General features: G+C 42.3%; 1 protein-coding gene across 1 annotated transcript; it reads left to right on the plus strand.

The window, feature by feature from the left end:
- On the plus strand, nucleotides 914–19064 carry TRIM6 (tripartite motif containing 6). Its single transcript, XM_005689803.3, has 8 exons — nucleotides 914–977; nucleotides 8849–9338; nucleotides 9825–9920; nucleotides 10594–10824; nucleotides 15339–15361; nucleotides 17466–17566; nucleotides 17821–17847; nucleotides 18049–19064. The coding sequence occupies exons 2-8, from the start codon at nucleotides 8916–8918 to the stop codon at nucleotides 18609–18611; spliced, it is 1464 nt and encodes a 487-aa protein (XP_005689860.1). The 5' UTR covers nucleotides 914–977; nucleotides 8849–8915; the 3' UTR covers nucleotides 18612–19064.

Genomic DNA, 25909 nt, shown 5'->3' on the forward strand with positions numbered 1-25909 from the left:
CAGCAATTCTATTCTTAGGTATATACCCTAGAGAAATAAAAAGCCTATGTTTATTTAAAAAAAATTGTACAAGAAAATTCATAAACACGTTATTCACAATAGCCAAAAAGTAAAAACAATCTAAATGTCTAAAAACTGACGGATGAACAAAATGTGAAAAACCCATCCAATAGAGTATTACTCAGGCGTCAAAGGAATAAAATACTCACACAAGATACAACATGGATGAACCTAGAAAATATTATGTTGAATCACAGAGCCCTCTGCTCTGACTTTTATCTGGATACCCTCATAGGTCCAGGCCCTCCTTCCCTAACTGCCTTCCCAAGTCAGTTTCCTTGGGGCAGAAAGTTTAGCCTTTCTTTTCTTCTCAGAATTGCTGTGCTCTTAAACCCCTACAGTTGAAGTTCCTGAAGCTTCATAAAGCTTGCTTGTATTCCTAAGGACTTAAGAAGAAACATTTACAGTCTCTCAGTTATATCAATTAAAATTAGATACAAAGTTATATCTGTAATACAAGTTCCAACTATATTCGTAATTTTAAATTGATAAACTTTAATGATCTTTTTGCAAAGCATGCCATTATAACGCCAAATTGTTATCTTTCCTTATTCGTATAACGTTATAAATACTTTTACTCAGATATTTTAATTGATATTTTAATACGGAGTACAGGTATGAGTATACTAACACTGACATGAGGTCAGGAAGCCAAACTGAAGACAACCTACAAGCACCATCCCTGGCCTTCAGGAGTTGGCCGAGGCCTCACCGTTTGCGGTTCAACCGGTAAGCGGAACCGCCTTCTTGAAGCTGGATGCGGCCTTGGAGTGCAGGACCCAACGCGGCGCTGGACAAATCAGCAGCATCTCCTCCCCCCGGCCCCGCCCCCGCCCCTTTCCCCCTGAGCCTTTCTGCCTCGGTGGCGGCGGCAGCAGCTGTAAATCCTCGGCTCTGATCCAAGTCACAGATTGCAGGTTGGTGAGCGAATCCATTTTCCGGCCAGCCGCCGCTGTCCCCACTAGTGTTCAGAGTTTGACCCGTCCTACAGGTTGTTTGGGGGTGTTCGCGGGTGGAGGCCGACTGAGGGAGACCTCTGCAGTTTTGAGATGACTCAAGTTCAGGAAGGGAGTTAAGGAAGAGACACCTTTGGAGCTGGGAGTAGCCTGTGTAAAGGTGGTGATAATGAAACCCTGATTCTGGAAGCTAAAGGATATCGGGGAGTCACCTCTGAAAGTCCTGTTAGGGAATGACGTTGGGGAGTAACTGCCGACCTGGGGACTGGCTTGGATCCAAAGGTCAGCAGCCCCTCCCCCCATCTGCCTCGTTCCTGCTCCGGGAAGTGAGCACCGTTTATCCTGCCCCCACCCCCACCCCTCCGCCCCTGAGGCCCTGACTCCACCCTGAGCGAGCTGGGGGATGAGCCTTCCGGACGCACTCAGTCGGACCTGCGGGCTGCGTGCAATTTCCCCGTAGCGGGCAAGGCGGCGCCCCGCTGAGCTCAGGAGAAAAGACCTTTTCGTGAGCATTGTCTGTTCTTCAGAGACTATTTTAAAAGCCTTTCGTTTGCCTTGACTATCTGAAGCCTCTACGTGCCCTTCACCCGGAGATGTTTGCCCGCTGCGGCTGGACCACTTACTGTCACTTGAAGTGACAGGGCTGTAGAAGAAATGGGGTCCCTTACCTTGTGGGGCTCATGATACAGATAATTTATCTTTATTTCTTTCTCATCCTCACTGCGAATGAGCTCAGCGAGATTAGAGACAGCGTTTAATCTGTCAATGAAGATAGAAATGTGTGGTTAGGAGCATAGGAGCTGTGGCCAGAGTGCCTGGGCTTTTCTGGTGTCATTTGGGCTGCATTGAGCAGTAGCCGTTGGTGAAGGGCCTAATGGGATGTGGGCAGGGCTCACTCAAACCCTTATAACTGAATATTAGCTGAGTCAGCCTTGGCCACTTAGACCCAACCTGTGTTCCCCCTACCTGTTGCTTGAGCTTCAGCTTCTCTCTGTATAATGGACAGCATCATATTTACATTCTAGAGTTTTGGTGAGGTTTAAGTGAGGCAGAAGTTTAAACACAGGAGAGCGCCTGAAAAAGTCCGTAAATACTCAAAATATTAATCAAACTCAATGCCTACCTTAGAAAAGTACGAAATCAAAATTTTGGACAGAATACCAATTTACTGACTTTTACTCTGAAAGCCATTTTAATATCGAGTTGTGAGCTTTCATTCTAAAAGATGTTTCAGATCTAAGTATCAGTTCATTCTCTGCTCTTCCCTACCCACCTTCACCCCTTTCTATTTTGCACCCTAAACTGCAATTACCTGGGAAGAAAGCAAAGCATCTGAGGACTTAATGTGCATATGAATCGCCTGAGATCTTATAAAAACGCAGATACCGAATTGATCTCTCTGAGGCCCAGAAATTCTGGATTCCAGTGAGGCAAGTTAGCAGACCACTTGACCATTTTCTGGAGGCTGCTTCTAATGTAACTGGTCCCACCCAGTCCTGGATTTGGCTTCTTTCATTTGCTAATTTGGGCTTCCCGGGTGTTGCTAGTGGTGAAGAACTGCCTGTCAATGCAGGAGAGACATAAGAGATGCAGGTTCGATCCCTGGGTGGGGAAGATCCCCTGGTGGAGGGCATGGCAATCCACTCCATTATTCTTGCCTGGAGAATTCTCACGGACAGAGGAGCCTGGCAAGCTACAGTTCATGGGGTCCTAAAGAGTTGGACCAGGCTGTAGGACTTTCACTTTCATGTGCTAATTTGATCTGAGCTCTTCCCCTTAGGCTCTGGTATCTGCTTTCACACAGTGGGACTCATTTTTCTGCCACCCACACTGCTCTTGAGACATGGGACTCTGTTGGCTAGTCTTGTGTCATCTGGGCTGCATTGAGCAGTAGCCATTGGTGAAGGGCCTAATGGCATGTGGGCAGGGCTCACTCAAACCCTTACAACTGAATATTAGCTGAGTCTGTTTTCTTCCTTTCCCCAGGTTCAACTTCATGACAAGAGACATCAACTCTTACATAATCTTTTCTGTTCAAGAATCTTACTCTGCCTTGAATATCTCAAGTAGAGCATTAGATGGAAAAGTTATATAGAATTATAGGGCCACATACATAATTTCAATTTTTCTATTGGCTTCATTAAAACATTAGAAGAAATTGACTTTAATATATTTAACTTCATGCACCTCAAATATATTTAGACAATGTAATCAATATTTTAAAATCCATTAATGAAATGTTTTAGATTATTTTTTCTTACCAAATCTTTCTTACCAGATTATTTGCTTCTTACCAAATCTTCAATGTGTATTTTATACTTAAAACATCTGATTTTCAATTAGCCACATCTCAAGTGCTCAGTAGCCACATGTGACTACCATGCTTGACGACACATTTCTAATTTGTGTTCAGAAGATCAGAAAATTAAGCCTCAGTTTTTCTCATTGCATTTCTTCTGTTTTTTGTTAGATCTACTGAGTTGTCATTTACATTTAATAAGTTGGCAATTTGAAGCCTACAACTCCATCAGGTTTGACCATATGTAGTTGTCCAAACAACACAGTCATAATATATATAGGGGATTTCCATCATCCTCCATACTTTTCTGTGTCCCTTTGTAATTCATCCCCTTCTGGCAGCCCCGGGCCCTGGTATCCACTAGTCTGTTCTCAAATAGTAGACTTTTTTGTCATTTTTAGGATTTCATATAAATGAAATCATACAGCACCTTATCCTTGCTGTCTAGTTTCTTTCATTTTGCATAATTCTTTTGAGATTTATTTTGTTGTATGTATCAGTGCGCCCATTTTATTGTTTGGTAATATCCACTCAGGTCATGGTTTCAGATCACTAGATCCCTAGCAACGCCTTGTACTCACCTTACTTATCTCACAGATTGTTTTCTTGGTCTGGGGCACTTTCTCAGGCTCTTCTGTAAGGGCTTGTTACTGTCAGGCAACTTGATATTTTTTTAATCCTATTAGGCCCTCAAGAGGGGAAAATTGATGTCAATTACAGGACCTGTCACCAGATTCAGTGGGTCCACCACTTAGGGTACATAGCCAATGGACCACCAACTACTGATTAAAGTAGAAGTTTCTTACTTGTGACAAGGACGCAGGGAGAAGCTCTCAAAAACTGTCTTTCTGAACAGCAGGATCAAGGAAGTTTTGTGTCCGAGGTACATGGCTATTCATGAAATGGCAACAAAAATGGAAAGCAAACAGGTGCTTGGTGGTTTGCTCACACTGTGGTTATTTTGTTGATTGGAATGCACTGTAACGTTTGTGAACCATCTGGTATTTGGAACTTTTTGCATCTTTTTGCAATGGTTAGTTTCTGCAAAACAAAGCATACCTTGGTTTAACTCCATCAGTTCCCTGCTGCTGCCTAGCTAACAGATTTTGTTTTCTTAAATTTTGCCCACACTGAGCATGTTGTACACAGTATACATCCACCTTTGCTGGGGGCCAGTCAAGAGACATAGAATTATATTTGCTCTCAGTCAGGCTATGGCCTACCTTGTACATGAGGGTCACAGCTGGAATCAGAGGTAGTGTACCTTCAAGTAGGCAGTGCCTCTGTCAGCTGGCTCTTCTTTGGTGACCCAAACTAGACTCCTAGGCCCATTCCTGTATAGGCAATGGGAACATGTGGTTTCCAATGAGTGATTCAGTGGTGGAATACTATAAATAAATACTTCTAGATTTCTTTAAAATTATGTGATTTAAGACAACAGTAATATAATTTAATGACTGAAAACTTTCAAGAATGAGAAGATATTTTTCAATGAGGACATCTATATTAATTAAGCACAGACAAAAAATAAAGTTAGGGTCAGTTCCAATATCTTGAGTTGTCTCATCAGAGAAGCTACTAGCTTCCCTAATTAACCCTTATGTGAAGCATGGGAAAATGACTGGGCTAGGTCCAGCTTTCTCACCTTGTCCTTCAGTTCAGTTCAGTTCAGTCGCTCAGTCGTGTCCAACTCTTTGCGACCCCATGAATCGAAGTACGCTAGGCCTCGCTGTCATCACCAACTCCTGGAAATGCCATCTTATTAAATCTTGTAAATGACTTGAGATAGTGGATTTTTCCCCCCTAGGTCCAAAAGTAGGAGGAAGATATGAAAAGGGTGAGAAAGTGATGCATTCATCCTTATAACAAATACTTATATAGAGTTACCCATTCATCAGATTTTGCTGTATCCCTGTTCCTGGTAAAAATATCAAAGAGGCTCTTTTCATCGTGGTAGTAGGGCAGAGCACTAAAGATTGGCAAGCAATGGTGGTATAAATGTAGTGACAGCCAGTTTTTACTGAGACTCTTCTACACAGGCTCAGGTAATTTATGACAAGTGTGCTGTAAGGGAGGACTTGTCATCAGCAATTCACAAAATCACATCTCAGATCAGGAATTACCCCAGTGTTCCAGACCCAGAGACAGACAAATTCAGGATTCAGAGCTGCATCTGTGTTACCCCAGTGGGCAGTGCCCTCTCTTCTCATCTCACGATGTCAGGGAAAGGGAAGCATGGAGTCCCAGGGATGTGCCGTGAGGAATGAAGCAGAGCAGGGCTGGAGAAGGAGCCTGCAGATAGCTTAGGAAGTGCTGTAGGATGCTTTCAAACATCAGAAGGGAGCTATCAGTTGCTGAATCAGTACAGCTGAAAAATGAGACAAGCACCAGTCAGGAGTCGGTAGAAACAACCTGAGCCACTTTGTGATCTGAGTGTCTTTGCAGGTAGTGTGTGGGGGTAGGGGTTGCATAAAGGAAACATTCTCTTCTTTTAAGGACCAGACAACTGAGGTTTGGATTTGCATAAAACTAGATTATAACCTTTGCTTCATCAGTTATTCATTCCGAGACCTTTGGTAATTGAATATCTTTTTAAGAAGTTCACTTTTCACATTTGTAAAAAAAAAAGTGTTATTACATTTATCTGATTGAGTTATTATGGGATTAGATTCAGCCATTGCCTCTCACATAAAAAGCAATCAAAAAATGGTCTCTATGATTATTTTTTGTTTTCCACTATCCCTTGCAACAAATAACTTCATGAATACATACTTGCTTGCATTAATAATGATTGTCTTTGCTATGTGTTCAAAAGAGGATGTGTTTCCTGCTCACAGTCGTGAGTGGTACACTTCCTTGTATGGGGTTTATTTCAATCATCCCTATCTCCCCATATAAACTACAGCACCCTGCTTGACTCAGGTCTTTTCCCATAGCTGCCTTGTGTAAAAGCTGTGGAGTTGGGAGAGCTCTGAACCAGAAGTCACAAGATAGCCTCTCCGTCTTTTTTTTTTCCTGTCATATAATTTGTTTAAATTGAGATACAGTTCATATACCATAAAATTCACCCTTTCAAGGTATACAAATAAGTTTTTTTTTTTTAAATCACAAAGGTGTTTATTAGCACCACTGTCTAATTCCAGAATATTTTCATCACCCCCCCCAAAGTGATTCCAAATGCATTGGTAGGCATCCTCTATTCCCCGTCCCACCACCTCTTGGCAACCACTAATCTTCTCCATATTATTTTTAAATTTTATTTATTTATGCTGCACTGGGTCTTCATTGCTTTTGCACGGGCTTTCTCTAGTTGCAGCAAGTGAGGGTTACTCTTCGTTTTGGTGTGCTTCTCACTGTGGTGACGCCTCTTGCGGAGCGCAGGCTCTTAGGTGCGTGGGCTTTGGAAGTTGCAGCATACGAGCTCAGCTGTGGCGTGTGATCTCTAGGGCACAGGCCCAGTAGTTGTGGCACATGGACTTTGCTCCGCTGCATGTATAATCTTCCTGGACCAGGGACCGAACCTATGTCTCCTGCATTGTCAGGTGGATTCTCATCTACTGTGCCACCAAGGAAGTCCTAGACATTGCTTATAAAAAGGGTTCTATAATATGTGATCTTGTGTATTTGGTTTTACTCACCTAGCATGTTTTCACAGCTCATCCATGTTATTAAAGGTATCAATTCTTCATTCCTCTTTTTCCTCCACTTTTATCTTTTTCTCCTATCAGTGATTCTGAAATACTTTCCCCCAAATGCTATAAGACCTCTGTCCCAAACACCCCACCTGCATACTTCTGCCTAGGTCTGCTCTTAATGAATTAATTATCCTATCCCTAGACCATATATGACATCAACTGCCCACCTGTCTCTTCCTCTCCCATTCACATGGGCCCCGTAAGCCTCCTGCTAGAGTTTTGGACAGCCCTGGTAAAGTCTTGTCCCCAAAGCTCCAGGTCAGTGCTGGACTTTGAGCACCCTTAAGACTATCTTTGCAATCCATGGGGTCACAAAGAGTTGGACATGACTGAGCGACTAAACTGAACTGAACACCATCTTTCCTGGAGAAGGAAATTGTAATCCACTCAGTATTCTTGCCTGGAGAATTCCATGGACAAAAGAGCCTGGCAGGCTACAGTCCATGGGGTCGCAAAGAGTCAGACATAACTAAGCGCTAACACACACACACCATCTTTGGGGTTAAAGTTACAAGATTGAGGATGGAACTTTGAACTAGGACTCGACATGAGAAGTGTTGCCGGCTCTGTGATTTATAAGCTGTGTGATTTTTATAAAGTCACTTAGTTTCTCTGCTTATCAAAAGGCCAAAAAATAATTTATTCATAGTTTTCCTATGAGGGATAAAGCAGGGGAATATGGTTTTGAAATCACAGCTGGTTATAAAAGTGTTGGTTGTAAAGATGTGACATCATCTTATTGTGGTCATTGTGATTTCTTTGGGTTTTTCTGGGAAAGTGACCATGAGAGATGAAAGGGCTCTGTGTAAAGCTCTGTTAGAAGGTGGTTGTGTCTTCCCAATAAATGATAACCTTTGAATTGGAGGTTAGGTCCTGGAGAGCCGTGCCAACATGATGGCAAAGAGAGGTGAAGAAGCTGCTGCGAAAGATCTAATCATCTATGGAGAGATGAGGAGATTCTGGTTTTCTTCATCGAAAGTTGAGGACCTGTGTGTCAGGCACTGAACTCATTCAGTAATAAGCAAAACAGTCTCTGATCTCATGGAGCTTATATTCCAGTGGGAGGATTCAGACAATTAAAGATGCGTATTGTTGTTTAGTTGCTTGGTCATGTCTGATTCTTTGTGACCCCATGAACTGTAACCCACCAGACTCCTCTGTCCATGGGAGTTCCAGGCAAGAACACTGAAGGAGGTTGCCATTTCCTTCTCCAGGGGATCTTCCTGACCCAGGAACTTGCATCTCCTTCATTGGCAGGCAGGTTCTTTATCACTGAGCCACCAGGGAAGCCCCCCTAAGGAAATGTATTAGGTGGTGATAAAAAGAAAAATAAAGTCATTGAGTATATGAAAAGTGATGGTGTGGGTGGCTGTGCCTTCACTAGGCTTGATAGAGGAAACCCTTCTGGTAAGGAAACATGTAGGGAGAAAGTTGAAAGAAGTCAGAGAGTCATGTGGATATCAGGGTGAAGGGGCTTCCTTGCAGTAGGAACAGCAAGTGCAAACATCCCGAGGGAGCAGCATGTTCTGGTGCTTTGAACACTGAGGATGTGTGTCAGTGGGCTGAGAAAAGGTTAACCAGATTGTGACTCACCCAAGTCCACTTCTGTCCAGGATCTCATTGTCCCTTTATCCAGTGAGTAAAAGGAAATTGTTTTGTTGCTATAATGAGGGTGCAAATTGATGTCTAATGTGAGGCAGGGGCAAAGAACATGTTTGAAGTTAGAATGAGAAGTTCCCATTACCCCAGTGCTTGACCTCTTTATCCAGAACAGTCAGCCTCCCTTTGTCTGCCTCATTTCTCACCCTGAACCCTTTTTTGTTTGCCCATCTACCCAGGATTCCAAACGCAGGAAGTACCTTAGAAATAAGGGCTGAGCAGGCAGAGGCCAGGAAAGTGGCTACAATGACTTCCGCAGTCCTGGTGGACATCCAAGATGAAGTGACCTGCCCCATCTGCCTGGAGCTCCTGACCGAACCCCTGAGCATAGACTGTGGACACAGCTTCTGCCAAGCCTGCATCACCGCAAACAACAAGGAGTCCGTGCCTGGCCAAGAGGGCCAGAGCAGGTGTCCCGTGTGCCAGACCAGATACTGGCTTGGAAACCTGCGGCCCAATCGGCACCTGGCCAACATAGCCGAGAGGCTCAGGGAGGTGGTGTTGGGCTCAGGGAAGCAGCTGAAGGTGATTCTTTGTGCGCACCATGGAGAGAAACTCCAGCTTTTCTGTGAGGAGGATGGGAAGCTCATTTGCTGGCTTTGCGAACGGTCTCAGGAGCACCGTGGTCACCACACATTTCTCATGGAGGAGATAGCCCAGGAGTACCAGGTGGGTGCCCAGGTAGGGGGAAGACAGGCAGGAACAGGCTGCTTGGTAGATTTCAACTTTTTTTTATGCTCTAATCTAATTTCTTTGTAGTCCTCCCATTTACCTAGAGGGTGAACCTAGAAAAAGCCCTTCTGACCAAGAGCAGAGACGGTCTCTGTCTTGCTTACCAGGATCGGCTCTGCATGAGTAGAGACTGCTGAAGAAGGCCAGCAGGGGGCTAGACAGGGTGAGTGCAGGGGATATATTGGCAGTGAGAGTAAAGAACTCAAAGTGATTCCTGGTCAGGTGGTTCCCCCACAGAAAAGAGAATGTGCCTATTCTCACTGGTTTCCATCCCTTGTTTGTCAAAGGTAACTTGACCTCAGTTTTTCATTCCAGGGCTGGCATCTCCTGAGGTCAGCGTAATCTCTCCCCCATTCATTCCATGTCTCAGCACTGAGACAGTTTGACACTTGACCCTAACTTGACTTGATGTGTTTCTTCCAGGAGAAGTTCCAGGAGTCTCTGAAGAAGCTGAGGCAAGAGCAGCAGGAAGCTGAGAAATTAACAGCTGTTATCAGAGAGAAGAGGACATCCTGGAAGGTAAGAGATTCTTCTGAAGGTGTCCTGGAACAGAAATCAAGCCAGGGCATGGGAGCTGAAGGCAAAGGAGACCCGGTTTTATCTGTTCCCCAGTTTGGCTAGATAAGCTTCCTTTTGCCCAGTTCTTCACAGCAAGCCTTCCAAACAAGCGTATTGTTCTTGGTGCAGAGTAAGGGGGAGAGAAAGGGGAATAGAAATGAACATATCAAAGGGAATTTAGGTTTCTGAAGATAATCATATGGGGAAATAACCATAGTCATTGGCAGCCCTTAATTAAGGATTCTGGACCTTGTTCTATAGTTTCAAAAGTTGGAAAAATAGGTCAGGCACAGGCCAGTCATTCTTATATCAATATTGAAAACTGGAAGAGGAGGCTGATACCTAGTCCTGACAGGACAGGAAAGGTGTTTAGAATCTGAACCACCCCCAGAAATCAAAGTCTCTGTCTTAGAAGCCTAGATAAGGCAGCCTGGGGCCAGTGGCCTGAGAAGAGCTGAAAGGAGAACAGAAAGAACGAGCAGGTTCTGCAGGGCCTACTCCCTCATTTGTTCCTCCAACCCAATGAGACCTTCCAGGAAAGCAGTACAGAGCCTGCCTCCCTCACCTCTCCCCTTATACAGGAGACCCTCAGCTCAGCAGACTAGCAGCCTCTTTCTTTTCCATGTTCCTTAAGAATCAGGTGGAACCTGAGAGACACAGGATCCAGAAACAGTTTGATCAGTTGAGGAACATCCTGGACAAAGAGGAGCAGCGACAGCTGAAGAAGCTGGAGGAGGAGGAGAGGAGGGGGCTGAACATCATAGCAGAAGCTGAGGTAGAGCTGGTCCAGCAGAGCCAGTCCCTGAGAGAGCTCATCTCAGACCTGGAGCGCCGTTGTCAGGGGTCAGCAACAGAGCTCCTGCAGGTAAGAATGGGAAAGGGGCCAAGACCAAGAGAAAATAACTCTCCTTCCCTTCTGGGACTCCTATCCTGGTAAAGGAAAGAAAAAATTTCCTTTGATCATATATCGTGTCTTCGCTATTTAGACAGTTCAAGCTTTATCCATGGATAAAGCACAGGATAATTAAAAGTACAAATGATAAGGTTTGTCTCATATTTCCTATGTATAAAGGATACTCCAAAAGTCAAGTTAATACTATGTCAAAGATCTTGTATAGTGAGTGATATTTTATAGCATCATTTCTCAGTCTTGGTACTATTGACCTCTGATGCTGTGTTGGGATTGGTCAGGTTCCTTTCACCCAGATTAGTCACAGGCATACACAACCAAACTCAAGTACTTTAGAGATTTTTTTATGTAATCACCAACTCTTCTTTGCTGTGACTCCGTTCTATAGGACAGACTCATTGAACATGTTATAATAGGAGTTCAAACAGAGCTTTTGAGGAACAAAGAAAGAACTCTGGTTTCTGTGTGTATATAGACTGGGAGAGTGCAAGCTGTCAAATCCAGAAATCTGATAGAGAGATTTGAACTGAGGTGGAAATCTGAGTGGCTATTTCTTCATAGAGTGAATAGTGTGACTGTTAAGTTGAAGCAAGATGTACCTTGAGACATTCTGAAACCTTCAGCCTATTCCTTATTTTCTGTTTGGTTTCTTGCTTTCCTCTTGCTGTCTTTCCTAGTGGAATAATTATTTCTTTACTTATTCTTGGGCCCTAGTATTGAGGTCAGTTCAGTTCATTCACTCAGCCGTGTCCGACTCTTTGCAACCCCAGCACACCAGGCCTCCCTGTCCATCGCCAACTTCCAGAGTTTACTGAAACTGACGTCCATTGAGTCAGTGATGCCATCCAACCATGTCATCCTCTGTCGTCCCCTTCTCTTTCTGCCTTCAATCTTTCCCGGCATCAGGGATCAGGGTCTTCTCAAATCAGTTCTTCACATCAGGTGGCCAAAGTATTGGAGTTTTAGCTTCAGAATCAGTCCTTCCAATGAACACCCAGGACTGATCTCCTTTAGGATGGACTGGAGTGTCCATCCTTGCAGTCCATAGTTCAAAAATATCAGTTCTTTGGTGCTCACCTTTCTTTATAGTCCAACTCTCACATCCATACATGACTATGGATGGATATACATCCATACATGACTAAAGCTATGGAAAACCCATAGCTTTGATTAGACAGACCTTTGTTGGCAACGTAATGTCTCTGCTTTTTAATATACTGTCTAGGTTGGTCATAACTTTTCTTCCAAGGAGCAAGTGTCTTTTAATTTCACGGCTGCAGTCACCATCTGCAGTGATTTTGGAGCCCAAGAAAATAAAGTCAGCCACTGTTTCCCTATCTATTTGCCATGAAGTGATGGGACCAGATGCCATGATCTTAGATTTCTGAATGTTGAGCTTTAAGCCAACTTTTTCACTCTTCTCTTTCACTTTCATCAACAGGCTCTTTAGTTCTTCTTCATTTTCTGCCATAAGGGTGGTGTCATCTGCATATCTGAGGTTCTTGATATTTCTCCTGGCAATCTTGATTCCAGCTTGTGCTTCTTCCAGCCCAGCGTTTCTCATGATGTACTCTGCCTATAAGTTAAATAAGCAGGGTGATAATATACAGCCTTGACGTACTCCTTTCCCTATTTGGAACCAGTCTGTTGTTCCATGTCCAGTTCTAACTGTTGCTTCCTGACCTGCATACAGGTTTCTCAAGGGGCAGATCAAGAGGTCTAGTATTCCCGTCTCTTTCAGATTTTTTCCACAGTTTGTTGTGGTCTACACAGTCAAAGGCTTTGTCATCGTCAATAAAACAGAAGTAGATGTTCTACTGGAACTGTCTTGCTTTTTCGATGATCCAACGGATGTTGGCAATTTAATCTCTGGTTCCTCTACCTATTCTAAATCCAGCTTGAACATCTGGAAATTCATGGTTCATGTACTGCTGAAGCCCAGCTTGGATAATTTTGAGTATTACTTTACTAGCATGTGAGATGTACAATTATGTGGTAGTTTGAGCATTCTTTGGCATTGCCTTTCTTTGGGATTGGAATGAAAACTGACCTTTTCCAGTCCTGTGGCCACTGCTGAGTTTTCCAAATTTCCTGGCATATTGAATGTAGTACTTTCACAGCATCATCTTTTAGGATTTGAAATAGCTAGAATTCCATCACCTCCACTATCTGTGTTCATATTGGGATCATGGGTTAGTTCATATTGGGGTCATGGGTAGTTATTTTCCACCACTTGGAGCTTTTCCTCATTCACTGCTTCTGGTTTCATGTCTTTAGCTTATTCTTCTTGCTTTTTTCTTCATCTTTTGTGTTTGGTTGCCCTAATGCTTGCTTCTAACCCCGCTTATTCTAACCCCTTTACAAGTGTCCTCAAATTGGAAACATTGCTTCATAAGTACAAATGGATAATCAGTTTGTTTAATTGTTAGTTGAGGCCCCTGCTCGACTCTTCTACCCAGAACACCCAGTGGTCATTTTGACGAGAGTGTTATCTTAGTCAATTTTTGTAGAACTTGCCCATCACAAACACTTCCTCCTCCTCTTTTCTGTATCTGTTTAACATTGTTGCCCATGAAGATTTGACAGCTGGACACATACCTGCAGCTTTCAAGTTTCAAAATGTGAACCTGAGAATAAAGCTAAGCTAAGAGGAAAAGGCGCAGAGTGGCACCCTGACTTGATCATTTGAGTGTCTTATTATAAGTATGCCTTAAGATTAGTACAGCCTTGGGACTCCCCTGGTAGTCCAGTGGTTAAGACTCCTTGCTTCCACTGCAGGGGGTGCAGGTTCAATCCCTGGTCAAGGAACTTAAGATCCCACATGCAGTGTGATATGGCCAAAAAAAAAATTTTTTTTTTACAAACCTGAATCTACATCTGCCACTTTATATATCCAAGCCAGTTTTAGTTGTGTTTTTACAAGATACAACCAAAAATAGCTCCACTACTATGAAAATAGTTATTCTTGTATTGCACAGATCAAACCATTGGCCTTTTCTTCTACTGAATTGAAATGTATAGAGCAGAAGTTAGAAAGGTTATTTAAGAGGCCCTGAGATGAAAGTTGGACTGTGAAGAAGGCTGAGCGCCGAAGAATTGATTCTTTTGAACTGTGGTGTTGGAGAAGACTCTTGAGAGTCCCTTGAACTGCGGGGAGATCCAACCAGTCCATTCTGAAGGAGATCAACCCTGGGATTTCTTTGGAAGGAATGATGCTGAAGCTGAAACTCCAGTACTTTGACCACCTCATGTGACGAGTTGACTCATTGGAAAAGACTCTGATGCTAGGAGGGATTGGGGGCAGGAGGAGAAGGGGACGACCGAGGATGAGATGGCTGGATGGCATCACGGACTCGATGGACGTGAGTCTGAGTGAACTTTGGGAGTTGGTGATGGACAGGGAGGCCTGGCGTGCTGCGATTCATGGGGTCTCAAAGAGTCAGGCACGACTGAGTGACTGAACTGAACTGAACTGAGATAATTCTACTCAAATGAATCAGGCAGTGGTAGTAATGATAGTAAAGAGCAGTGGCTAAAGGAAGTTGAGGGTGTTAAATGGACTACTTTGGTCTAAGATGGGATGTTGGGGTGAATATCAGTTTTAAGGACAGTACTTTGTCTGCCTTTCGTGACTGAATGCTGATGTCATTGAAAAAGATGGAAAGTTACAGAAGAGGCTTTATGGTTGCAGAAAAAGTAAGTTTTCTTTCAGACAACTTGAAATTGTGATTCTTGCGGCTTATGTTGTTGTTCTAGTCACTAAGTCGTATCTGACTCTTTGTGATCCCATGGACTGTAGCCTGCCAGGCTTCTCTGTCCATGGGATTTCCCAGGCAGGAATACTGGAATGGGTTGCCATTTCCTTCCCCAAGGGGTCTTCTTGACCCAGGGGATTGAACCCGCATCTCCTGCATTGGCAGGTAGATTCTTTACCACTGAGTCACTAAGGAAGCCTGTATCTCATGTACTGGGGTATATAAAAGAAATGTGAGCATCATCAACAGGTGTGTGTGTTGAAATCAAGAAAAATACAAAGTCAGCAAAGCAACATAGAGAGTTAGGGGAGGTGGGATTTGAGAACCAGCCGCATTTAAGGTCTTGTATCCTCAGCAACCTGAATGTAAGCATCTAGATCACAGAAATTAGGACTTAGTCATGTAAGAGCATCTAGGACCAGGCACAGTGCCTGGCAAATCATAGATGATGTACATATATAACATCACACACACACACACATTTATAAAAATAAATGCACTATGGCATGGGTCGAATCATTTCCTGATAGGCCTGGATTGGGCCTCAGGGAGAGTCTGCTTTGAGTTCTTGCCTCTGCTTTGTGGCCTCCTATTGGATCATCTCTATCCCCAACATACCATGGGGTGGTGAGGGTGGGATGATAGACATGGATGTGGCTGCAGTAGAGGACTGGTCTATTGCTCCTTGTCTTAACCTCTCTCTTTCTCTTCTAGGATGTGAGTGATGTTGCAAAAAGGTATGTATAGAACATGAGGTGGTTCCCTTGGGTTGACAAAAGATCCCTATACCCTGTTAGGAGGGTTAGGAGGCTCCTGTAGTAGTTATCTTACAGTCAATGAGAAAGGAAAAAAAGTCACCAGGCAGGGAAGATTTAGGACTGTGGTGTCTTGAATTGCTTAGCATGAGAATTTGGGGTCCTCCAGAATAAAGGGAATGGCTTGGTTTCTATGTTAGGAGAAATTGGGTTGCAGTAGGTCATAAATTGAGGACAGTGGTGTCCTTAATCAAGGGTTACAGTATCACTGACTCACCTTGTACCTTGTGATAGAACAAACTTCTGTATACTTGCTTCCAGCCCTGATTCCAGTACTTTATAGCTACCTAAAAATACACAGCGATTTTCTTTGCCCATATACTTTTATTAGAGGGAAATTTCCCATTTGCATTTGTTTTTCAGGGTTCAGGAATCAACTCTAGGGACCTCTGCTTAAGTTTCCCTTTCTCTCTTGGCTTTGGAACAATCCATACCTTGCTACCAAGTTTTCCTCAGACTAGCATTTCTCAGTTACAATAAAAACATAGACTGAGGTCTTGAAAAAGGTGGCTTTGGCCCCGGAACAAGAACATACTTTGTATCACATACTGTAGAATTTCATTCTTCAAGGCAACCCCTAAAGTTGCCCACATACCTGGTACCTTGAGGCTCCTACGGACATGTGACCTGTGGAGCCTGTTGTCCCTTTGGAAGTTTTCACTCTCAGTCTGGGATGAGGACATTTCCTCTCTCCAACTGAGGTAACATTCCCGGAGACTAAGGGACTGTTCTGAGGGTCTTTCTCCCTAGGCATCTGTAATACATTAAGACGTAAACCACAGACTCTTCAGAGGGAACCCCTTGTCTGATAACTGTGAAAGCCCCAATAGCAGGTCCTGATGTCCTGCTTGTCCACACAGATACCTGTAGACTCTCTAAGAAGTCACTGATGTTTTAAATATTTTGTGTCTCTTTTAGAGGTAGCAAAAAATTTCCCAGCCATTATTTTATTTAATGTTATACAGTCTCTGGGCTTCCCAGGTGGCTCAAGAGGTAAAGAATCTGTCTGCCAGTGCAGAAGATGTGGAGTCAGTCCCTGGGTCAGGAAGGTCCTCGAAGGAGGAAATGGCAGCCCACTCCAGTACTCTTGCCTGGAGAATCCCATGGACAGAGGAGCCTGGCAGGCTACAGTCCATGGGGTTGCAGAGTTGGACACGACTTAGTGACTTAGCATGCATTCAGTCTCCAGGATGCAAAGAAGAAAAAATAGCTGTGTTTCACAAAACAACAAACCGAACAAAGAAACCAAAATGAGGCTTTGAGGGATAAATCCTATCAACTTTTTAAAAAATTGTTGTATAGTTGAATCAAAAGAGTATATTAGTTTAAGACATAGTGAGACAATATTTTTATACATTATATTCCATTTAAAGTTAATATAAAATAAAATATTGGCCATATTCCCCATTCTGTACAAAAGATACATGCACCCCAGTATTCATTGCAGCACTGTTTACAATAGCCAAGATGTGGAAGCATTCTAAGTGTTCATCAACAGTTGACTGAATAAAGATGTGGTGTAGATATTAATAGATAAATATAGATACAGAGACAGATAGAGATACTATTTTTGTGACTCTGTGCTCAGTCGTGTCCAACTCTGTGCAACCACATGGACTGTAGTCCGCCAGGCTCCTCTGTCCATGGGATTCTCCAAGCAAGAATACTGGAGCAGGTTGCCATGCCCTCCTCCAGGGGATCTTCCCAACCCAGGAATCAAACCTGTGTTTGTTGCATCTCCTGCATTGGCAGGCAGATTCTTTACTACTAGTGCCACCTGGGAAACCCAGATATAGGTACTACACAGTCATTAAAAAAAGCATGAAAATCTTATCAACATGTACACATATGGTGAGAAGCTAGTTTTTAGTCCAGGTCTTCTGGCTCCTATGCCAGAGCTCTTTGCAGAATGATGCTAATTTTCTTCAGGAAAGAATGTTGCAGTTCACCAGTGGGCCTGGGACACAGGAATTAGAGGCATCCAAGTTTAGTCATGTTGGAGTTTCATAATATCTTTTCTCTCTAGGAGTGAGTTCTGGACCTTGAAGAAGCCAGAGGCTCTCCCCACCAAGCTGAAGAGTATGTTTCGAGCTCCAGATCTGAAAAAGATGCTTCGAGTGTTTAGAGGTGAGGAGTTTCAGGGAACAGAGTTTGGATGGGGGATCATGGTGGTAGGAGGAAATGGAAAGAATGCAGGGCGTGCTTGGTATTTGGGAACAGTGGCAGAGGGAGTGACACAGTATGCTGAGGAAGATGCAGTTCATATTTAAAAGGGGAATGAAGTGGCCAGTTCACAACCGTAGAGAATTCCCTGACACTCCCCTCACCCAGGGGACGGCAGACTTGAGACTGCTGGTGTGATTGACTCTTTGTCGTTACAGAGCTGACAGATGTCCAGAGCTACTGGGGTAAGTAGAAACTGCGGCCTCTTTAAGCTGATGTGTGCTTATCCTCCCCACTCATAGCCACACACACTCTCAGATATGCGGTGTCGCTATTCCCCCCACCACCCAGCTCCATTTCCTCCCACTCGTAACCTGTGTTTCCTCTTCTCAGAGTCATAAGACCATGTACCCATGCTCTGCTGATGCTGTACTTTTCTCCCACAGTGGACGTGACCCTGAATCCACACACAGCTAATTTAAATCTTGTCCTGTCTAAGAACCGGAGGCAGGTGCGCTTTGTGGGCGCTCAGCTGTCCGGGTCTCATCTGGAAGAGCATTACGGCTGTGGTGTCCTGGGCTCTCAGCACTTCTCCTCAGGGAAGCATTACTGGGAGGTAGATGTGGCCAAGAAGACTGACTGGATCCTGGGGGTGTGCAGTGATTCAGTGGGACCTGCTTTCTCTTTCAACCAGTTTGCAAACAATCGGAATGTTTACTCCCGATACCAGCCTCAAAGTGGGTACTGGGTGATTGGATTACATCACCAGCATGAATACAGAGCCTACGAGGAATCGTCCACTTCCCTGCTCTTATCCATGACAGTGCCCCCTCGCCGAGTTGGGGTGTTCTTAGACTATGACGCAGGCACAGTCTCCTTTTACAATGTCACCAACCATGGCTTCCCCATCTACACCTTCTCTAAGTATTACTTTCCTACAACCCTTTGTCCGTATTTTAATCCTTGCAACTGTGTGTTCCCGATGACTCTGCGTCGCCCAAGCTCGTAAACATCCTGAGTTGATACCTTGTACCCCAAGTCTCTCCTGCATCTCAGTTTATCCTTTCTTCCCTGTTGACCATTTGGTGAAGATTTTTCTTTGTTGATGCAGTATTAGAAAATACTCTTCTATCTGATGTCAATTTATGTACTGAATGGAAAATTTTCAACATATATTGTGTCTATAATTATTGAGATAATTACATGTCACTTTTATTCTGTCACTGAGTATATTGATATGTTTTCGTTTTTAAAACCAACACACATTTCTGGAATAAACCACTATTATTCATAAGCAATACTGGATTTGTCTTTGCTCGTATGTTGTTTAGGTTTTGTTTTCATCTCTGTTTATAAAATAAATTGACCTGTAACTTTATATTCCTGTAACATTGTTGTCAGCTTTTATAAAATGCAATATATGAGCATAGAAATCGCTGGGTTTCTTCTGTAAGTATATATAAAATTGAGTGCTAAAATCCACTGAGTGTTTTTTTGTGTGTGTAAGTATATAAGATTGAGTGCTAAAACGTTAATTTTGGTAGTTTTAAATTCAATTTAAAGAAAGGTTCTAACTTCAATTTTCACTACAAACTTCGTGGATTTTAAAAATCTAATGTACTAATTGGAAAACAAAAATTATTCTAAATGGATTGAAATAAAAACAGGGGAGAGGAAGAAAATGACCAATCCATACAGATTTTTCTGCCACAATGTGGGGAAAATGTAAAGAGAAAATAATCAATATAAAGCACTTTTTGGAAGAGAACGATTTCTTCTAGTTTCTTCATACCTCCTTTTCTTTATGTTCATGAACAGCTTGTGAACAAGTGCCTTTGGTAGACAGGTGCTGTATGCTTTTTGAGCCAACTATAAAATTATGATGAGGTGGCTGTGAGGATGGAAACAAATATCAAGGAGTTGAATATCAAGAGCTTGGCTGTCCATTATGGTAGCCAAGAGGTTCTGGTGGCTCTTGAACACTTGTCTGAATTGAGCTGTGTCATACATATAAATTGCACACTAAGATTTTGAAGACAGTTCAAAAAAATAAATATCTTAATATCTTTCACATTATGGATAGCAATGATAATGGGCTTCCCAAGTGGCTCAAGAGTTGAAGAATCTGCCTGCCGTGCAGATGACCTGGCTTTGATCTCTCGGTCAGGAAGATTCCCTGGAGAAGGGAATGGCTACCTACTCTTACTATTCTTATCTGGAGAATCCCATGGACAGAGGAGCCTGGCTGGCTATACAGTCGCTTAACACATGACATGTTATGTTTTAAGCGGCTCAACACCCACACACTCATTCACAGTAGTGAAATAGTTCAGTTGTATGGTAGGTAGTAAATGGTTATTTTTTTTTTTAACTGCCAAACTATTTTCCAAAGTAATTATACCATTTAACATCTGTTTTATCATTGTAGAAGTTATTCTACATCCTTGCTATAACTTGATTTTGTTTGCCTGTAAGTGTTTTGCACGAGTGAAGTATCTCATTGTGACTTTAATCTGAATTTCTCTAATGCCTAGGGATGCTGAATATCTTATTTTTCTTTCTTTTTGTCAACTGTGTGTTTTTTTGATGAAGTGTCTTTTCAAGTCTTTGATCCTTTTTTTAATTGTTGCTTATTTTCTCATTGCTGTTTTGAGAGTTGTTTTTTATACATTCTTGATATGTTTCTCATTATATACATGCTTTGCATATACTTTCTCCTAATATTTGTCTTTCCTATTTATTTACTCTATTAAGAGTCTTTCAAAGAGGATGAGTTCTTAATTTTAATAATGTCCAAATTAGCAAGTTTTTCTTTTATGGATCTTGATTTTGATGTTTTGTCTAAGAACTTTCCTAACAAAAGGTCACAAAGAATTTTTATTTAGTTTTCTAGAAGTTTAGATTTTATACTAAGTCTATGAAGCACTTTGAGAGTTAAAAAAGAAAATGGAGCACGGTATGTGTCAAATCCATGTCTTTGATATGGATCCAATCATTCCAAGCACTATTTGTGGAAAAGACATCCTTTTCCATTGAATTGGCTTTGTAGCTTCATCATGTCTCAATTGATCATATATATATGTGAATCTTTGCCGGGAGCCAGCACGGGAGATCCCACCCATGACAAGGTCATGCAGGACTCGAGGGAATCCCTGGGCCATCTGACCCATGACAAGGTCATGCGGAAGAGTCCTGATGAGCAAGCCCTCAGGACTCAACGGACCCCCTGGACCTGCTCAAGCATCTACCCCCGAACCAGAATCTGTCTGTCTTACTATTTTATGTCTTCCACCAGCTCTTCTGACATTAGCAAGGGGCTGTCTCTGACCAAAACAGTTAATTTAGGGCTCTAGTTGGTAAATCTCCTGGGCATGAAAGGAGTGTTTCAAACCCTCTGTTGGCATTCTAGCTTAAATGGCAGCTTTATCCAGACTCTTGCAACATTGTTGAGCCTATGCAATGCTTGCTGCCAAGTTCTCACATCCGTTATCCATTGTGTTCCTGGGAGTGCATATAGTCAGGATGTAGAAGAAGCAAGTAATAGCCTTAGCATTAGCAACATTAGACTTTGAGTTAATGAGTTCTTTCTTTGCTGTAACCTGCTAAATCTTTGCTCCATAAGAATGTAACTCTGTACTTTAAGGGTGATGCAGGCTAAGGATTTAAGAAGAAACACTTCAAGGAAAAATCATTGTTCTGGTGTTCTGGCTGACCAACCTTTATCAAAAGGAGGTCATGGAATATCAACAGGTCTCCGGAATAGAAGATGATGTACAGAAAAGACTTGCAGAAAGGAACCTGATATCGATGAAAGTTATTACTGATAGAATGTTGAGTTGACTCTGCATTTTTCACCTTGCTGTATGTATAACTCAGGGTATAAAAGCCCCAAGAAGAATAAAGTAAATGGGCCTCGCTCGAAGAAGCTTGGTCACCCCATGTCTCTTTATCTCTTTATCTATCTTTCTTCATTCGCCGACGTCGTCCATCCTGAGGACATCCCTGGACTCTGCTGAGGCTGGACCCCGGCAAATCTTTTTCTGGATTCTGTCCTTTCCCATTTATCTACTTATCTATATGGATATCAGTACTGTATGTATTGGCTATTGCGGTTTCATAATTTATCTTGAAATAAGTTAGTATTAAGTTTTCTGTCTTTTGCTCTTTTCCAAATTTGCTTTTACTCTCCTATATCTTTTGCAGACACATGTGCTGTTGTGCCTTAATTGACCTCATTATGACCTCTGTCCACATGGTCTTTTATTCATCTATCCTAAGCTTTCTGAATGGCCACTGGGTTCCAAGAAGGCAAATGAAAGCTACAAGGTCCATATGCCCTGGAATTCACACATCACTTCAAACTTATTCTGTTGATCAAAGCAACTCACAAGGCCATCTCTAATTCAGAGGGTCGGAGAGTAGGCTACTGCTCATGTATAGGGGAGTGGCATGTGTGTATAGCAGATGGAACAATGATTGACAGCCATTTTTGTACACGGTCAACCACATTTGGTTAAGTAGCAGGTTGATAATGTTCAAAAGCTTGACAATACACTCTGCTGGAAAAATTATGAGAAAAAAGACACTCTTACTGCAGTAGGTTGCCACTGTCTTCTGCAAGGGCTCTTCCTGATTTGGATTGAACCCACATCTTCCTCATTGCAAGCAGATTCTTTTATCCCTAAGCCATTAAGGAAGCCTCTATACATTGCTGCTGCTGCTGCTGCTAAGTCACTTCAGTTGTGTCCGACTGTGTGCGACCCCAGAGACGGCAGCCCACCAGGCTCCCCCATCCCTGGGATTCTCCAGGCAAGAACACTGGAGTGGGTTGCCATTTCCTTCTCCAATGCATGAAAGTGAAAAGTGAAAGTGAAGTCGCTCAGTCGTGTCCAACTCCAGCGACCCCATGGACTGCAGCCCACCAGGCTCCTCCGTCCATGGGCTTTTCCAGGCAAGAGTAATGGAGTGAGGTGCCATATACATTGCTAGTAACAATAAAAAACTGTGCAATCACTATGAGGGAATTTTCAATATCTAGTAAAACTAGTATACAAATGCAATTATTGTTTAACCAAGGTAATTGTGTTTCTAGTAATTAACTTTAAGATTTATTCATAGAATTACCCAACTAAAGAAGAAATAAAAAATGAAAAGATTCTTTGATTATAATGCAACCATATCACAAGATCACATGTAGTTGGGATCCCAAAGTAAAATGAGACTGAAATCTGGCATATTAGGTAAAAATCATAAATTTACATGTTCAAAACTCTTGCAAAACCTCAGAGTATAAAAAACAAGGAACGCTACGTCTAGATACATCACAATCAAAATTAACATAAATTGAAAATACTCAATGCAGTTAAAGAAGGCAGGGAAGAGAAATACAAATGTCCAAGTTAATAAAGACTCACGACTCTTCTATGAATTGTTAAGCATGCACTTTTATATTGCCTCATGTAATAGTTAAACATAATTCATGACTCAAATTTGAAACTTATGAAAACTCAGGAGATGAATACTGTATAACTTCAATGGAATTCTTTTCATGACCAGAAAAACGTTAAAAATCATTGGTGCCTTCAAATTACAACTATATTCCTGTTGAAAATAGATTTCATATTAATTAAAATGAACCTGCAGCAAGGCTAGATTAGGTGGAAAAGGCTTTTATATCAGAAAAACCTGAGAAAAGCAAAAATGCAGAGAAGTAGAAGAAAGAGTGGCAGATAGGCAATGGTCATAGAGGTTTAGCCCACGTGGGAAGAGGGTGAGGCTGCTAGAGACAGCTCTGTCCCTGGAGTCCTGATGTGCTTCCCTCAAGGGCTCCACAAAGGAAGATAAACAACCCTACTCCTGACCGTCACATAATAGATCTCCTGTCTGTCTGATTCTATAGCCTCAGCTGAAAGGTGGTGAGTTAATTCAACATCTGTTGAGTGGGTTGTTTTCCAGAATCAAGGAAAGACTGTGCGTGTGTGTTACTCGCTCTATCATGACCAACTCTGAGACCCCATGGACTAGCTCGCCAGGCTGCTCTGTCCATGGAATTCTTCAGGCAAGAATACTGGAGTGGGTTGCCACTCCCTTCCCTGGGAGATCTTCCCGACTCAGGGATTAAACACAGGTCTCCTGCATTGCAGCAGATTCTTCACCATTTGAGCCACCAGGGAAGACCCAGATAAGGACTGGGCCGGTGTCATGTCCCAGACAGGCCGGCAGGGACAGGACTCTGGGAGACTATTGATATATGTGGACAAGGAATGGTAAAGACCAGAGGCGCAGATCTGATTGGTTATAGCAGATGAATGGAATCTGGAAAGGGATGTTGAGAGCATGTAGGGGCTAGATGAAGGATCCTGAAGTGTGGTAAATAATGAGAAACAATTCAATAAATGACAAACATCCTAATAATTAGATGAGAGATGAGAAAACAGAAAACATATTTACTTAGACTATAGTCTCCTCTTGGAAAACTATGAAAGGAGCCCTGAGAATGGCAGAAGACTGTGGCCACCTACCCTGTACCAGACATTTTAAGGAGCTTTGAGGAAACAGTCAGGGAATCTCAAAAGATATGAGAACTAGGAGCCAATTTTCCTCCCCAGAATGATAAATCAGGGGCACCAAGAGGAGGAGCTGGAGTGGAAGAAATAATGAGCATAAAATATACCTTAGCTACTGAGCTAGATATTCTAAGATATCCCTTAAATAGTCTCAGAAACCCCAAGAAGAGGTTATTCATTGTTTGGCTCCATTTCTCTTCATTCTGTGAAAGGTAGATCGCCATGGCTGTCTTCTCAGAAGTATCATCTGGGTCCATGACACCTGGAACATTTCACAAAACTCATCTGCTTACATATCCACCATTCTCTCAAACCATCTCTCTAAATAGGACTCAGGCACCTGGTATGATGCCTGAAATATAGTCACTGCTCAAAATATACTTGTTGAATGATTAAGCTCATGAATACAAGTGTTTAGTAGGAAGTAATTGTTGAAATCATATATTCATTTCTATCAACTGAAGAATCTTCCCTGTACCAATTACTGCAACCCCCTGCCTTCCAGCAATAAATTCTTTCTTTTTCCAATTTCATTTATTTCTAAGTTTAGCCCTTTAAGGTGAGAACATCAGGGGTGCCTCATCTCTGCCATGGAAACCCTGTCTATGTTACCCCTTAAAAATTTTCATGACTCCCTTCACAAGTAAGCAAACTGTAGGTAGTGAAGTTAGAGGATTTAAATTCATTTCTATCCATTGTTTATTGTGAAATTTGACAGGTGATTCACAGTCTCTGGGTCTCACTTTCCTTAGGTGTGAAACAGAGATAACATCTACTTCCTAGAGTGAATTTCTACTCCCTACATAAAGAATACATAACATGTAACCTGCATATTACAATCCCTGGTATAAAACAATGCTTAATAAATATCAGTGATTTTTTTGTGGCTTTACTATATTTAGATCCATTCTACTTCTGGAATATGAATAATCTTTTAGCACCAAACTCTTCAGTCAAGTGCTAATAAACTTTCACAGGTAACCATTCTAAACCAGTATAATTGTTATACACTACTTGCTTCAAGACAGCTAATGGCTACTCCCCACGTAAAAGATGGAGTCTAAGTGTAAGCTGTGATCAAGGCCTTTAACAATCATGGATATCTGCCTGTACAACCCCCTATGAAAATCTTAAGTACCTGTTACTATGCTCTAGAAGTGTTCCAGGAGCTCCCTTTATTGCAGTGATCTATATATTTACCTTGTGTTGTGCTAGTATATGTTTCACTTCTAATTCATAATTTATGATAAGCTCATCATTTCAAGGTCAAGTTCAAGTATCAATATGTTAACAGGTTTATCAGACATGAATACTGATTTCTTCCTTGCACTTAAATTTTCTCTTTGAAAGAGAAATACATATAATCGCACCTCTCTGTTTAGTTGGAGGTAAGTGTAGTTGGCTATCTCTCAATGGCGTGCAGACCATATTCTTTCACCCTTGCCTATTTCCTATGATTTGCATGTTCAACAAAGATGGAGAGTGTGAGATAGGCCAAAAGCTCTTGGTATATTTTTCACAAAGTGTGTTTGTGTGGTGGCGCTGGTTTAGTTGCCAAGTCGTGTCTTACTCTGGCGACTCCTTGGACGGTAGCCTGCTGGACTCCTCTGCCCATGGAATTCTCCAGGCAACAATACTGGAGGGTGTTTGTATGATTCCTGTTAATGAATATATTAAAGAATATATGTTTTCCTCGATCTCTGTGAATAGGAAGTGCAGTCCCATGTCATCTGCTCCAGAT

This window comes from Capra hircus, chromosome 15, assembly GCF_001704415.2.
Source record: "Capra hircus breed San Clemente chromosome 15, ASM170441v1, whole genome shotgun sequence".
Classification (NCBI taxonomy): Eukaryota; Metazoa; Chordata; class Mammalia; order Artiodactyla; family Bovidae; genus Capra; species Capra hircus.